General features: G+C 30.4%; 2 protein-coding genes and 1 pseudogene across 3 annotated transcripts; 2 read left to right on the top strand and 1 right to left on the bottom strand.

Moving 5' to 3' along the window:
• The first annotated feature begins 1,923 nt into the window (after positions 1-1,923).
• LOC129899183 (ATPase GET3A-like) lies at positions 1,924-7,121 on the top strand. 2 transcript variants are annotated; one of them, XM_055974033.1, is made up of 8 exons: positions 1,924-2,558; positions 2,625-2,678; positions 3,503-3,624; positions 4,653-4,803; positions 5,042-5,152; positions 5,815-5,953; positions 6,085-6,200; positions 6,810-7,121. In XM_055974033.1, exons 1-8 carry the CDS (start codon positions 2,415-2,417, stop codon positions 6,984-6,986), a joined length of 1,014 nt encoding a protein of 337 aa, XP_055830008.1. In that variant the 5' UTR covers positions 1,924-2,414; the 3' UTR covers positions 6,987-7,121. The 2 variants fall into 2 exon arrangements, with proteins under 2 accessions (XP_055830008.1, XP_055830007.1); XM_055974032.1 differs by having other exon boundaries at positions 1,924-2,678.
• Positions 7,122-8,084: 963 nt separating this feature from the next.
• Positions 8,085-8,949, top strand: LOC129899184 (ATP synthase subunit delta, chloroplastic-like). The gene has a single exon (XM_055974034.1). It carries the CDS (start codon positions 8,165-8,167, stop codon positions 8,882-8,884), a length of 720 nt encoding a protein of 239 aa, XP_055830009.1. The 5' UTR covers positions 8,085-8,164; the 3' UTR covers positions 8,885-8,949.
• A 3,012-nt stretch (positions 8,950-11,961) lies between these two features.
• LOC129901504 (protein yippee-like At4g27745) lies at positions 11,962-14,567 on the bottom strand (annotated as a pseudogene).
• Positions 14,568-15,798: the final 1,231 nt, after the last annotated feature.

The raw sequence follows: 15,798 nt of genomic DNA, 5'->3' as shown, positions 1-15,798 counted from the left end.
ATGTTTTTCAATTTCATATTCAATATGTCTTATTTTACCTTCCTTAAAAAACCATAAAAATTCAATCACAATTGGAAAGGTTAAACAAGAATTTTTTTACAGAAAGCAAATTCTAATTTTTTTTTTAAAAAAGACAGGTTTCTTGACTTGTTATCAATTTCCAAGATGTTATCCTCTGTAAAACTATTTCAGAACAAAAGCCGTCAATAATTGTTCACGTTTTTTGCGATTTTTTTCATGATATATACATATCTTAATTATGTATTTAGACATAAGCATGGTTTAATGATGTCATTGTTTAAAAAATAGTACACAATGAAAGTGTTCTAGAAACTTATTGCTAACATTAATTATAGATAATAAACACAAACACATAGCATATATAAAGTGTGTTGAAAATTTAATTCAAAGAATACCTCTCGAAGAGTCCAATTTTGCTATATTTTATAGTGAACCCAAATTCACAATCGAACTTGAGAAATACTTGATGGGCAAATCCTATAGAAAATTGATTCTTTTCTAGGTTAGAAGAACTTCTACTTATAGGGGGAAGCTTTTCTCAATCCAAAATTTGGAAGAAAAATAATTGTCCTCTTTCTTTTTCCTTAAGAAATAGGGCGGATTTCGAATTCTAGTTAAATATGAGCGTTGCAGAACCACATAATTAATTATTGATGATGCTCTTATTATGAAAATAATTTTAAAAATTAATTTGACTTATTCTTACCATAATTACACTAAAAATTCATAATTGCAGTCCTCTATTTATATTTTGAAATTCTCCATGTTTAGATTATCGATATTAATCAATAAATTAAATTATTGGTGAATTTAATTTAATAATTAATTATATAATTATTTAAAATTTATTAAATATAAATTTATAAAATAATTCAAATTATATTAAACTCAAAATATATTATAAAAAAATACAATGGGGTCCATAAATTTGTATCACTATTGGAGTCAAATAAGGAGAAGTAAACCATGACCCTCAAATTTATTTTGACCCAAAATCGTGCTAAGGAAGGTAAAATAAGACATGAATATAAGATTGAAAAACATTACAATAGATCAACAAAATAGTCATATAGTCATTGAACAATTAAATTCAAATTCATCAAATACATATATATTTATGCATCTCGGATAATCAATTGATGTGATTTGAGAACTACTCATACGATACACATAATAATGATGGATTATTCATTCAGTAAACTTTTATAACGCTAACTCAGATGGAGAGTCTATTGTTAATTTAAGTCACAGGTGAAAATCCTAGTTATATTGATTCAATCATATATTTACTCAATTTAGGAGAGTTGATATAAATTATCAAATTAACAATTAAATACATAGTGACTTTTATTAAACTCATCTGATATGGAGAAATGTTTAAGCCAAAATATAAATTTAATTCTTCATTATTATTTAATCTTGATAATTATCGGAGAAAATCCTTATCACCAAATGATTTTTTCCGCAAATTTCATAAAAAAAAATTCTACAAAACAAAAGTTAGCCAAAATCCCATCTAAACAATCCCCAATGTCCAAAATACGGCCTCAATTAGTAGTCTAGCTACTGTTTGACAGATCATTCAAAATCCGTAAAATATTTGAATATACTCACTCATGACCAAATTGGAAAAATCAGAGTTTTGAAAAAGTTAAGAGTTTGATTTCAAAATTTCCAATCCCTAATTCTTATCAGTTATCACATATCGTAATTAGAATACTACTATACATGAATGAAAAATAAATTATGAAAAACAGTTTTTTTTGTTAATGTTTCATGGAAAACAATATAGTCTTCTGGCAAACTTGCTTAGTTGATTCATAAAGTTTTTCCCTTTTTTTTTTTTTTTAAAAAAACAGTAATAACATGAGACCCAAAAAAAAAAAAGGAAAAACTTTTCACCACTTTGCATAGGCTGCCGCCACCAAACCCTCAATTCTTCTCTTTTGTTTCATTAAATTTATATAAAAAACCAAAACTTTTCAGAAAACTCTTGATTGCTGATGACAGGGGGCTTATTGTTCATAATATTTGATAGATTTTATTTTGTGTGTTTGAATTCTCTGTCGCTAAAACTAGTTATTCTGTTGTTTGGGTTTATGTGATAATTTTTGAGTGATGCCAGCTATTATCCCTATCGAATTCTAGTCATAAATCATAAGTTTAAAAAAAATATTGATATTTTGCTTTTATTCTCATTTCAAAAATAAGGGGGATAAAAACAAAAAAAGGAAAAAAATGGAGTGGAAATTAATTCTTCAAACAAAATAAATTTATCAGTTTTGTTAATGGAGATTTAACATTATGCCGAATGCTCAAAGAAGAAACTCCAAAGTGCATCATCATCAAATTCAAATCCCTTACTACTGGTAAGCGAAACGATCAACTATTTGATGGCTTGGAATAATCCAGATTTACCAGAAGGTACACTGCGTAACCTAATGGAACAGGACACACTCAAATGGGTATTCGTAGGCGGTAAAGGTGGTGTTGGGAAAACGACGTGCAGTTCTGTTTTAGGGATCCTTCTTTCTCAGGTCAGATCTTCTGTTCTAATAATATCAACCGATCCAGCTCACAATCTAAGCGATGCATTTCAACAGCGTTTCGCTAAAACCCCTACCGTCGTTAATGGCTTCACCAATTTGTACGCCATGGTATGCTACCCATTTTATTCCATTGGATCTTATTTATTTTCTAGTGTTTGGTTAACTAACAACTTTTTATCCATGTGATTTGTTGTTTCAATCAATGTGCATTGTCATTTTATTTTTATTTTATTAATGGTGGTATACAGGTCAACTTGTGGTAACTCTGTCCATAGTGTGCATTCTTATTACATACTACTCAAACACTGACTTAAATATATTGGTGTAATTTAACATGTTATAACAGATTATTTGCTTTAATTTTCATGTAAATAGTTCGACGTATTATGGACAATGTAAAAAATTCTCTTAGAACTTACGGTGTATAGAAGTTAAAAGTTATACCTTATTGTGCACCTTGTATCATTACCATTTGTTACCTGGCTTTTGTACCCAATCGAACACTATAAAATGATCCGAAGGTTGAATTTTTAAGGTAAATCTTTTTCTAGAAACATTCTCTCAAACTAAACGGACCCTTGTTTGTTGTTGTTTAATTGCTGCAAGTTTTGAGAAATTATGAAAAATGACAAAAATTTGATTATAGGAGCACTATTTTTTCCTTTTAACTTCTTTTGCCTGAGGTGGGGTGTGGAGAGCAAGAGAGGGAGTAGAAGAGTTGTTTATGTGGAATTGAAGCTTGATCCTTTTAAATTTTGAGTAATTCTTGTTGTTGTTGAGTGTAATGTGTGTTGAATTATGTATTTCAGTGATTTTAAAGAGACTTTTATGTAAAATTTATCAAATTGTGTAGCTTTTTCAGTTTATAGTCAATTTTGTTCTGATATGCTGTTATGGGGTAATGATTTTATGATTGAAGTTTTGTTCTTTAGGAAGTTGATCCAACTATAGAGAATGAAGACGGTGGTTCAGAAGGAGTGGACGGTTTCTTCTCGGATTTGGCGAATGCAGTTCCAGGAATTGATGAAGCTATGAGTTTTGCTGAGATGCTAAAGTAAGTGATATATTTTTTTCATGACATGTAAATTGGATTATGAATTCTCTCCCCCCGAAAATGAAGTTAAAAATAAGTTTTAAGTCTATATATAGGAAAATAAGGTTTCTTTTGTAGATATAGGTGTGCATGTGCACGAATACACACGTAGTTTTGTTCTTTTTAGAAAATTTCTTTTTGTCAATCAATTTTTCAGCACTTTATTGAGAAGTTTATCTGCCTAGCTCAAACTATTCTCAACAGAGTCTGAGTTTGGCTTCTAAATTCCAGCACTTAAGGAAAGCATATTAGCTAATGGGAAGTACCTGTCTAGCTACCTGATTTGTGTTTTCTAGAAATATATGAGGGTTGTTGCTTTTACAGATGGCACAGTGATTCATTCCATAACAAACACTCAAAGGCCAACACGGAGAATAATTTGAATTTTGTCTTGATTGATCTTTTGCGTCCAAGTTTTAACTCGTGTAATATATATGTATATTATAATGGTTCTTAGCTGTGTGGCCTTTTTTTGTTTGGAGTTTATGCTGGAAACTCTTGGGATCAAGCTGGCTGTCGCTTGCAGTGAATTACACCACGTGTTTGGAGTTTATGCTAGAAACTCTTGGGATCAAGCTGGCTGTCACTTGCTTATCAGGCAAACTAAGATTAGAATTTTTAGAGCCAGACAATGATTGGGATTCGTAGTACATAAAGAGGTTCTGAGTTGCAGTAGGAGTTTCAACTTCGAAATACATATGTGCTAATTATAAGTGAAACAGGATTGTGGGGTTTACGTTAATTCCCATTTAAATTGCTCGGACTTGCTTTTCCTTTTCTAGACATTTGTATCATATATAGCTGATCATCTTTTTAACAGTGTTCACTGGTAAGTTTCATCCTGTTATGGTACATTGATAGTACTTATATGCTAGTAATTTGTTTGAGATCTAGTATCAAAAATGAACTTGTGTTTTTTGTTTATATGTACACTTTTGGTGTTTTCTTTATCACGTGGACTTCAATTCACTCGATTTGTTTCTTTCTAGATTGGTGAGAACAATGGATTACTCTGTAATAGTGTTTGATACAGCGCCAACGGGACATACTCTCCGGTTGCTACAGTTCCCATCAACACTAGAGAAGGGGCTTGCAAAAATAATGAGTTTGAAGAGCAAATTTGGTGGGGTTCTAAGTCAGGTAACAACCCCTTCCCTCCGGAAAAAACAGGAGAGAACCTATTCATGTTCTACTATTTCCCCTTTTAAGCAGCTAACAAGAAGATACATAGAGATGCTATTTGGAGTATAAGTGGTTACTAGAAATGTGTGCAAAATTATTGTTCATTTCATCTACAAGCCTGGAAGTTCAAGCCAGCTTGTAGGAAGTGGATGACTTTTGTATATCTATTATTAATGCAAAGTACTGTCAATCGCAGATGACTCGTATCTTTGGTGTTGACGATGAATTTGGTGAGGATGCAATTCTAGGCAAGCTGGAAGCCATGAGAGATATTATTAAACATGTGAACAGACAATTTAAGGATCCCGTAAGAGTTTCCCTAATAATGGTCATTTATTTTTATGAAGAACTTGTTTTCTATGCATTAATTCTAGATTGAACCATGACAAAATTTAGTCCAGAGTTAGTAGGGATGATCATTTGCTATAGCTTGCAGCAATTGACAAAGAAAATATTTGAGTTCAGACGGTCATGCATTATTTGAGCCTTGTAGTTTCAGTAGAAAATAGTTTCTGTATCAACATTACCAGTTTCAAAAAAAACTAAGTTTCTCAATCCGATCAAATATTTAATCAGTTAATATAATGTTTGAACTTGATCGCTGACAACAATTACTTATGTTTTGAATTAGAAAAAGACTAGATTGATATGGTTGGTAGCACATAAATATTCACAACACACATTCTGGCGATCTTTTTATTTTGATTGTGGAGAAGTCTTCTAGATGAAGTGAATATAAATTATATATACTTATGTACTTTATGTCCAACAATCTGGAGGGAAAAAGACCAAAGCGGAAATCAGCATTCAGCTACTGTCTCATGTTGATATAATTTATTTGGACTTTTTATTGATGAAATCTACTTCTTGTCCTGTAAAGGGCAAGAAAAAGTTCTTCACAGTGATTCTTATATGTTCTCTTTTTACTTGCTCTGAGTTCTGCTTATGAATTAACACCGCTTTTTATAGGACATGACGACATTTGTTTGTGTTTGCATTCCGGAATTCCTCTCTCTATATGAGACTGAAAGACTCGTTCAGGAACTCACTAGGTTTGAGATTGATACACACAACATTATAATTAACCAAGTGCTCTATGATGTAGAAGGTACACAAACTCTCCTCGATTGTTTTTCCTTTTGAATCTGTTGTTGTCGTCTTACTTAATCTCATTTTGTTTATGTTAACTTGTTCCTATGCAAGAGAAAACATAATTCTTTAAATTGCAACTATTTTCAGTTGTTGAATCCCAGTTGCTGAAGGCTAGGATGAGGATGCAACAAAAATACTTGGATCAGTTCTACGCATTATATGACGACTTCAATATTACCAAGCTACCTTTGCTACCACAAGAGGTATGAAGATACCTTCCTCTCACGAACACACACACATACATATATATATATATATATTTAAGACCTCTGTTTTTCCGTTTTCCTATTGGCGCGTTCAAAGAAGTATAGCGGCCATAAAATCTTCTCTACTCTGTAACATGGAGCTAGTGCATTATAGTATCCATATTAGATTATACATTTTCATTCTTGAATTAAAGATCTATGATACTCTGTACTTTCCTTTTTAGTTTGTCCCGAAGAGAATGACACATTTCTCTTTCTGGAAACTATTTAATCTTAGCCTCTCCATTTTACCCTTAATGACATGTTTTGTTGGAACCTCCTTAATTAAAAAGTTCATTCTTTTATACGGACTGAGAAAAAAATAAGACATGTCAAACTCTCGCCATTACTCATTCAAAAGAACAATTTTGGTACTTTGCGTCTATCTAGCTTACATGTAAAAAGCCTTGTATTCAATTTCTTAAACTCTGCCCCTTATCAAACATTTTCAAATAAAATGTGTAGGAGGGAGTAATTCCGAGCAAGGAAATAATGGAAGATTGGGCATGGCATGACATTTCTTGTCACACCAATTGTAACTCACATTACTAACGTTTTTTTGGATAGGTTTGTGGTGTTGAAGCTCTGAAAGAATTCAAGTATCGTTTTCTAACACCATATCGACCTACTCGTGCGCGATGTTCAGCGGAAGAGTTGGAGAGAGGAATAGCCAAACTGAAAGAACAGTTGAAAGATGCTGAAGCAGACTATGAAAAAATTAGGAAAGGAAAAAATCAGGTTTAATCTAGAAAGACTTTTCAAATGTTAGGGAGATAGTGTCATTGAACAAATTATTGTGTTCTTCGAGAGGATCAGCATGTATAATTGTTTCATTCATTGATAGGAAAGTTCTTTTGTGCCTTCCAAGAGGACAATAAATCTACCTTCTTGGTCTTACAAAGATATTGGACCAGTAATATCAACTCCAATCTAGCATTGTATCTCCAAAAGAATTGAGCACACACATGCACCTGCCCAAGAATTGTTTTTAGGTGGATATAAAGTAGGGAGTAATCATATAAGAATACTTTGCAATAGATGTGATATTATTAAGACTTGCCTAACCATCAAGTGAAAAGGGTTCATCTTTCCTAACATATAGCTTATCCATTACCTTTTTAATCAAACCATTAGATAGGCTTCCTACTTTTTGCATAATGCATTGGGCATCCCAAAATACTGCAACTAAGCTTCTGTTCCAAATAAATCGGGATTGACTATATAAATTTTCACTAAGCATATTTCTCTATTTAAATTATCTTAAACCAATATTATACAAATCTGGTATTACGAGGATTCATCATGAATTTGTTAGTTTTACACTAGTTGTCAGCTCAACAAAACCCTCCTCCTTTACTCAAATTAAAACCACCACTATGTGCAAGCTCATCCAATCGGAGTTGGGCATCCCAAATACATAAAAGAAAAATTCTTTTTATGTAATCCGGTGATATGTAGCACTCCATACAATATCTACACACATGATATTTGGCACAGAAAATTACACTCAATAACCTTGGAAATTGATAATCTTAAACTTTTGATCCATGTTTACCACATAGACGAATCTTCAAGGTCAAAGTAAAAACCTATTGAACTTGAAGATTTGCCATGGGGCGGGTCAAAAGTTCAAGACCAGCTACCTCTTGAGACCATTCTTGTAAATCACCCAATTTGTGATATGGTAGTTTTAGGGCAGGCCATAAGCCCATAACCATCAAGCTTCAGTTTATAGATGGGCCAAACAAAGTTATTGTAAGCCCAAAGATAAGCTAGCTCTGTCATTTTGTTCAACTGGTGGCTGAGAAATTATCTTGTTTTGTCTTTGTCACCTATATTTCCCACCACAATTTTCAGAAACTCTGCTCCACTTCTTCACTTCCCTTTTCTCAAAGGTTAATTCCTTCACCCAATCAATCCTCATGGATACTCTATCTAGCTCAGTTTCTTCACTCACAGTTCCAAACCTCCGCAGATACTCTGCTGATTTCTATCATTTCAAGAATCCCTATACAACAACATCATCTTCCTCCTCACCCCACTTCAATTTCCCAAAACCAACTTCAATCTCAAACAAAACCAACTATTTTACCCATAAAAAGACTACCAATTTCCCATTTCTATCTAAAAACGCACCTCCCAAACAACCCTTCTCTAAGCATCAAACACCTCATACTAGATCTTCAAGTGGCTATGCTGCAGCACTTATAGACATAGCTAACAGAAACAACTCACTTGAAAAACTCGATAAAGACGTAAGAAGGTTATCAAGATGGTTAAGAAATGACCAGCTACGTGTTGTTATGACAGACCCTTTTGTGGGAAATCAAGAAAAAAGGTATGTTCTTAAGGAGATATTGTCTAAGGGGAATTTCAACAAACACTTGGTGGGTGTGGTGAAGCTTTTGATGGAGAAGAATAAATTGGGGATTGTAGATGAAGTTTTGATGGAATTTGAGAGGATTTATGATCAGCTTTGTGGGACACAAGTGGTTTTGGTTTCATCAGAGGTGAAATTGGAGAAAGATAAAGTGTTTGGAATTGCTAAGAAGGTACAACAACTTAGTGGGGCTGAAAAAATGAAGGTCAAGGTAAGAAATTTGGTTGATGATCAGAAAAGGTCACGCTCCTTTGCTATGTGACTTTTAACTTTTGAATATTTCCCTATACGCGAATTCAAGATTTAAAATCAGTGAATTCTGCTTTTTATATACGTATCAACTTTTATTTTATATGTATATGTGAGAAATATGGAAGGGCATCGATAAATCGAACCAAATCGGAAAAAAAAATCGACTAGTGGTTTGGTTTGACTTGGTTTGGTATTTGGAAAAAAACCCGACCATTATGGATTGGTTTGATTTTAACTAAAAAAAGTCAAATCGAACCCAAACCAACCCGATTATAGATATACTACTTTTAAATTATGTTATACATAAAAATATTTATTAAAATATAATTTATAAATATTTTTTTAAAATTTTTCATAATTTTTGTTTTCTTTCTTACATTTAGATTTGGATTTGAGAAGCTCATCTAAATAATATACAAAAAAAGCTCATCTTATAAAGTTATATTATAAAGTTAAAATTTCAAACAATGTTCTGCCTCCATCTTATATGTTGATATTTTATACTAGAACTCTTTTTAAGAAGTACTTGGTGTATAACTCTCTTTGTATTCTTACTCTCTCTTTCTGGAATGATTTAAATGAGGGCAGAATGCCCTCTATTTATAACAAACAAAAACGCGTAAAACGCGTTTTGTTTCTGTCACCTTTTTAATTTGCCAAATTTCCAAATTAAAGAAAGCAAAAGGACGGTGCATGTAGCACCTCCGTTTTGACTTTCTTTCTTCTTTCATTCTCTGGCAAATTAAAGAAAGCAAAAGGACAGTGCATGTAGCACCTCCTTTTTGACTTTCTTTCTTCTTTCAGTTATCAATTTCCAAAATGTTATCCTCTGTAAAACTATTTCAGAACAAAAGTCGTCAATAATTGTTCATGTTTTTTGCGATATTTTTCATGATATATACATATCTTAATTATGTATTTAGACATAAGCATGATTTAATGATGTCATTGTTTAAAAAATAGTACACAATGAAAGTGTTCTAGAAACTTAATGCTAACATTAATTATAGATAATAAACACAAACACATAGCATATATAAAGCGTGTTGAAAATTTAATTCAAAGAATACCTATCGAAGAGTCCAATTTCGCTATATTTTATAGTAAACCCAAATTCACAATCGAACTTGATAAATACTTGGTGGGCAAGTCCTATAGAAAATTGATTCTTTTCTAGGTTAGAAGAACCTCTACTTATAGAGAAGCTTTTCTCAATCCAAAATTTGGAAGAAAAAATAATTGTCCACTTTCTTTTTCCTTAAGAAATAGGGCAGATTTCGATTTCTTGTTAAATATGGGTGTTGCAAAACCACATAATTAATTATTGATGATGCTCTTATTATGAAAATAATTTTAAAAATTAATTTGACTTATTCTTACCATAATTACACTAAAAATTCATAATTGCAGTCCTCTATTTATATTTTGAAATTCTCCATGTTTAGATTATCGATATTAATCAATAAATTAAATTATTGGTGAATTTAATTTAATAATTAATTATATAATTATTTAAAATTTATTAAATATAAATTTATAAAATAATTCAAACTATATTAAACTCAAAATATATTATAAAAAAATACAATGGGGTCCATAAATTTGTATCACTATTGGAGTCAAATAAGGAGAAGTAAACCACGGGGCCCATAAATTTGTGTGAATTAAAAATTGGGAAACTTACATAAATATACAATATTAAAAAAATATTTACCATTTATAGCAATAAAAAAATAATTTCATTGAACACTTATAATACATTTATAATACAGTTTTAATACATATTGCAGAAAAATATTTATAAAACATATATAATACAAGTTTTATAAATGGATAATATATTTATCACATATTTTAATAGACTTATAATACATTATGTTAGTTTCTTACTACACAAATATAATATATATTTTAAAACACTTATAATACATTTATATTGTATGCATAATTCACTTTTAATACAAGTGCAGATTTATCATAATATTGCTATATATTGCTATAAATGGTAATAAATAAAAAATATTGCTAAAATCAGTAATTAATTTTTAAAAAGCACTCAATCAAGTAATTTTTCCTTAAAAATTCCTACCACATTTATATGAATCTTTCCAAAATCATCTAAAGCATTTATATGTATTGGAATTTGGAAGTGCTGGCAATACGTATAACTGGAGTCTTCTAAAGCCATTGGCGCCAATTTGAATAAATAAATAAATTGCATGGATAATTTTTATATTTAGTTTAATTTTAAATTGATTTAATTATCGGTCAGTACTTCAAGCATAATCTTCAAAAGATAAAATATTTTGACAAAATTTGAAGCAGGGGGCATTTTGTAATCATTTAAAATTTATTAAATATAAATTTATAAAATGATTCAAGTTATATTAAATTCAAAATATATTAGTACAAATAAATATTATGAATTAATATAATTGGGTTAATTATTTGAGTCTAATAAATGTGAATTTAATTAAAAACTCAATTTCATTGATTTGGGCCTCAAATGATGAGCCCACCTTGTCAAAACCTAATGTCATCTCACCTTAGAAGTCCAGTTTGGTGTCACGTGTCAAATGACGTGGCATACCAAGTCAAACAATGAAGCCAATGGGATCATGTCATGCGTCAAAATGACAAGCCCACTTCGCTAAAGCCCAATATGTCATGTCACTTAAATCTAATTGGCCGAAAGGAAGCTTGTTCTTATCACAACTCCTCTATTCCACAACTATAAATAGGGGTCCTCATAATTTAAAAATCACACTAAAATTTAACAAGAAGCTAGAGAGAACTCGTGGATCAAACGCCGCAAATTTCTGTACAAGCTACAAGTTCAAGAATTCAAGCACTCAAGTATTAAAGTTCATGAACAATTCAAGATGAAGACCACCAGATCCAAGAACATTCTTAAAAACCCTTGAATTCAAGTATAAGTCAAGATCAAGATCAAGTTCATCAAATCCACAAATCAAGATCGAGACCACAAGAATTCAAGATCAAGCCCAAAAGCATTTGAATTCAAGTACAAGTCAAGATCAAATCTAGCTATCAAGTTCAACCAAATTCAAGAGCAAGCTTACAAGCCCTTGAATTTATATTTGAAAAGGCGAATTAAAGGATTCATAGATATTGTAACGCTCAAATTTTGAAATTAAATACCACGATTGTTGCGATACTTTTCCGGTCTTGATTATTATATTCTTAACGCAAATTTTATTATCTACAAATTTGTCTTCAGAACAATACTTAACTTATTTCATGCACCGGATTCATAAATTCACTGGTCGAATTTGCACATGAAAACTTATAAGCTTCTCATAAAAAGGTGTATCATCAATCTATATATCGAAACATGAATTTCATTAACGAACTTATTATTTCACCAATATATATTATTATCATCCAATCTACTAGGCATGTTGATCCATCTCAGGATCTCACCTTTTAATAAAAACGACAATTGATATATACAACTCATAATAATATATCAAGATTTGGAATATAAATACATTTAACAATTTAGAGTATATATTTTTCGGTCTAAAACATCTATCTCCAGTTGGTCTTATTCAATATATACAAAATGCACTAGCACAGAAGTTAAAACTATACCACTCTCGTAATCAAGATAAATTATATTTAATCTTGTGCTACAATCCTTCGGATGGCTTGTCCAAATTTCCATCTATGATTGTGAACTATAATTTTTAACTCAAAAGAACCGATGCTTTAATCTTTTCATGTGTATAAGCTTAATTAACTCTATACACTAAATAATCTATTATATAAGTTGAGTACACATATACGACAAAATGATCTATTTAATGTAACACTTTATTGATCTGGATAATAAATAAGTAATTATTCATAAATAATAGGAATAATACATAAATAAACCATTTAACTTGGATTCAGTTGATGAATAATACATAAATAAACTATTTAACTTGGATTCAGTTGACATCTATACTCTTCAACTTTGGATATGCACAAGTAGATACTTAAACTTGTATAAAATTGAATAAGCAGACACACACGTCCTACGTGGCATAATGCATGTACGACGCCACATAGGACACAAAATTGCCATATAGGATGTAATGTAGGACGAATGTATCTATTTGTTCAATTTTATTTAAATTTAAATGTCTACTTGTGCACACTCAAAATTGAAGGCGTAAATGCCAACTAAATTCAAGTTAAAAAGCATATTTATGTATTATTCCTAAATAATACTATATCAAAATACATGATTAATAATATATCACAACAAAAATAAGATAACATACACTCTATTCTTCACACACCTTATTCTGTAAAATTACACTCAATATATTTATCATTAGTAAATCATACACTTGAGATATGTTCATAAAACTTCTCCTTGACAATCTTAAAGTTTTCCAAAACAAATTTTCCTTCTTTGTACTTTTGGCTTTCATCATATGCTCTTTCATATTTTCATCCCAAAACTTCCCCACAATCAGAGCATTTAACATCAGCCACAACATGCAAACCAGTCATTAGCTGCCGGTCCTCCTTTAACCCTAACACTACATTCATGGCATGCGTAAATAAATAAGCTCTCCCTGTTCTTGCCTGCCTTTTCACAACATATTGTGTCATAAACAAAGGCGGATCTAATGCGTTCAACTGAATTCAATATTTTTTTTTGATATAAAGCATAGAAATTGTGTAAGTGGAGAAAGTCACTAAAAAATTTACGTAATAAGTACAAATAATAGATTTTGGATTATGATAAAAAAAAAAAATTAAAATTGAACTCATACAATTCAAATTTTAAATCCGCTTTTGAAAGTCATAATATCAAAACTAATTGATAAAAATAGAAGTAGAGCCAAAATATTGAGTTTATAAATTCTAAGGTTTAAAAAAAAGTAGTTTAATGAGTCTGAATAAATGAAGACTATGTCTTCGCCTTATGAATACTAATAGTAATAGCAGGACACTTTGAATTCGATAGGAGAAATTTTTATATTACTTTTTTTCTTATTCAAAAAATGTGATTGTATCGAGAGATCAATAGTATGAGAATCCCCCTCTTTTACAAGGATCATCTTCAGCGCTATTCATTTTAGCTATATTAATTTAGACCAAAAGTTGGCATAAATATTATACATATATTTCTTTTTTTTGTCGTCGAATTTTGTTCAACTGAAATAGAAAAGATTAAGATCAAATAAAAAAAAATCTTATATTCTCTCATGTTTTATTCTTTTCTTTCATATTCTTGATTTATTCATATTATAAGTGATTTTCTTAACACAAATATAGAATTTTGATCAAAATTATTGAAATAACTAAATTCATAATTTTTTCTCTAGCTCCGCTCCTAAATATGAAAACCTTTAAAGTTAAATTTATCAAATTTAAATTCTGTATTTGTATCTGATTTATAATCATTTCAAGTTCTTCCAAAAGAAGGGAAGAAAGAAAATAGGAAAGCTTGAGATCAATTGAAAGAAAAATCAAAACCTGAAAATTTTTGGAGACAATATCATCATGAAGAGCAATGTGATTTCTGCATTTACAGCAACTATATATCCTTGGACCCACTAATCCTTCTTCCATATTTGTTGAAAAATTGAATGCTCTCTCAAAACAAGAGGATCAATAAGTAATTAAAGCTTGATTAATATTAAATGATCAATTAGTATGTAGAAAGATTAATTTCTTGCTTGATTGAAGCAAAAGCTTTGTTCAAGTTGACTGGCATATTCAATAATTAGACTGAACATGAGATGAAAGAGAAAGGAATTAATAAGAAAATGAAATGCTTGATTGAAGATTAATTTACAAATTAACAAAGTCGTAGTAGATTGCAAGTGCAATCAATCAACATTTTTAGATAAAATGATTAGGTGTTGATAAGGATGGAATTCACTATTTAATTGTCCCCCTTTTTTTAGAGATAGTCTTATGATCATTCATTAGTCATTTCTCATTATTATAACTTGTGAAGTAGTAATAATTACTAACATATAGGGGATGGACCAACAATACCTCCCCCATTCCCCTGCTGTTGTGGTCATTCATCAGTCAATAGATATATCGTGTTTGTACGTAAATCTTTAATATTTAGCTATGGTTAATTAATATGTTGGTGTATATGCATTTTATTATTAAAATAAAATATTAAGTGCATATTTTAATGGATATAAATTGACAAGAATGTGGTCAATTATTTTTTGTGTAACTTAATTAACCACTAAGTCATGTTCTACCTTATTATGTTTTGTAACATATGTAACTTCCAATGCATAATTCCTCTATTCATTTACTTACATTATTATCCACTTTATTTCTATTCAAGACAAGGAAAATTCTTCACCTATACATAGTGGTGTTTTTTTCTTTGTGAAATACATGTCAAATAAGATGAGATGAAATATGTTTAAGTATGAAAAAATATTATAGTGTGAAGTAGTGAAAGAGAGAGTTGAGACAAGAAAATATTCTAAGTCTTCAACTATATTCACTATATAAAAGAGAGTAATTATATGTTGAAGGAATGTATTCTTTTGGCGGAACTTTGGACTCTTCAACTTATCCAGAGTTGCTTGAGTTGTACAACTTTGTTGGGTTGTTGTATCCTGGAGGGGACAAGTCAAGAGTATTACTGCTGGATCGGTGTAGATTATGTCGCAGTGAGCTTGAATCTCCTTAAAGAGAGTGAAATATCCACGCCTCAGCCGAAATATTTTTTATTCATTTTTGTTTATTTTATTTTCAACTGTAATTTATTATATTTGTGATATATTACTCCAACATAATATATATTTTAACTTTATTGAATTAATTAATATTATAATAAATTTACACGATTTGATATAAACACTCGATGTAGGAAGTATGTACCATCTAAAATATTTGGGATTTAGTAGCGTATATGTGTGGATA

Source organism: Solanum dulcamara, chromosome 8 (assembly GCF_947179165.1).
Source record: "Solanum dulcamara chromosome 8, daSolDulc1.2, whole genome shotgun sequence".
Classification (NCBI taxonomy): domain Eukaryota; kingdom Viridiplantae; phylum Streptophyta; class Magnoliopsida; order Solanales; family Solanaceae; genus Solanum; species Solanum dulcamara.
This window is presented reverse-complemented; position numbering and strand designations above follow the sequence as displayed.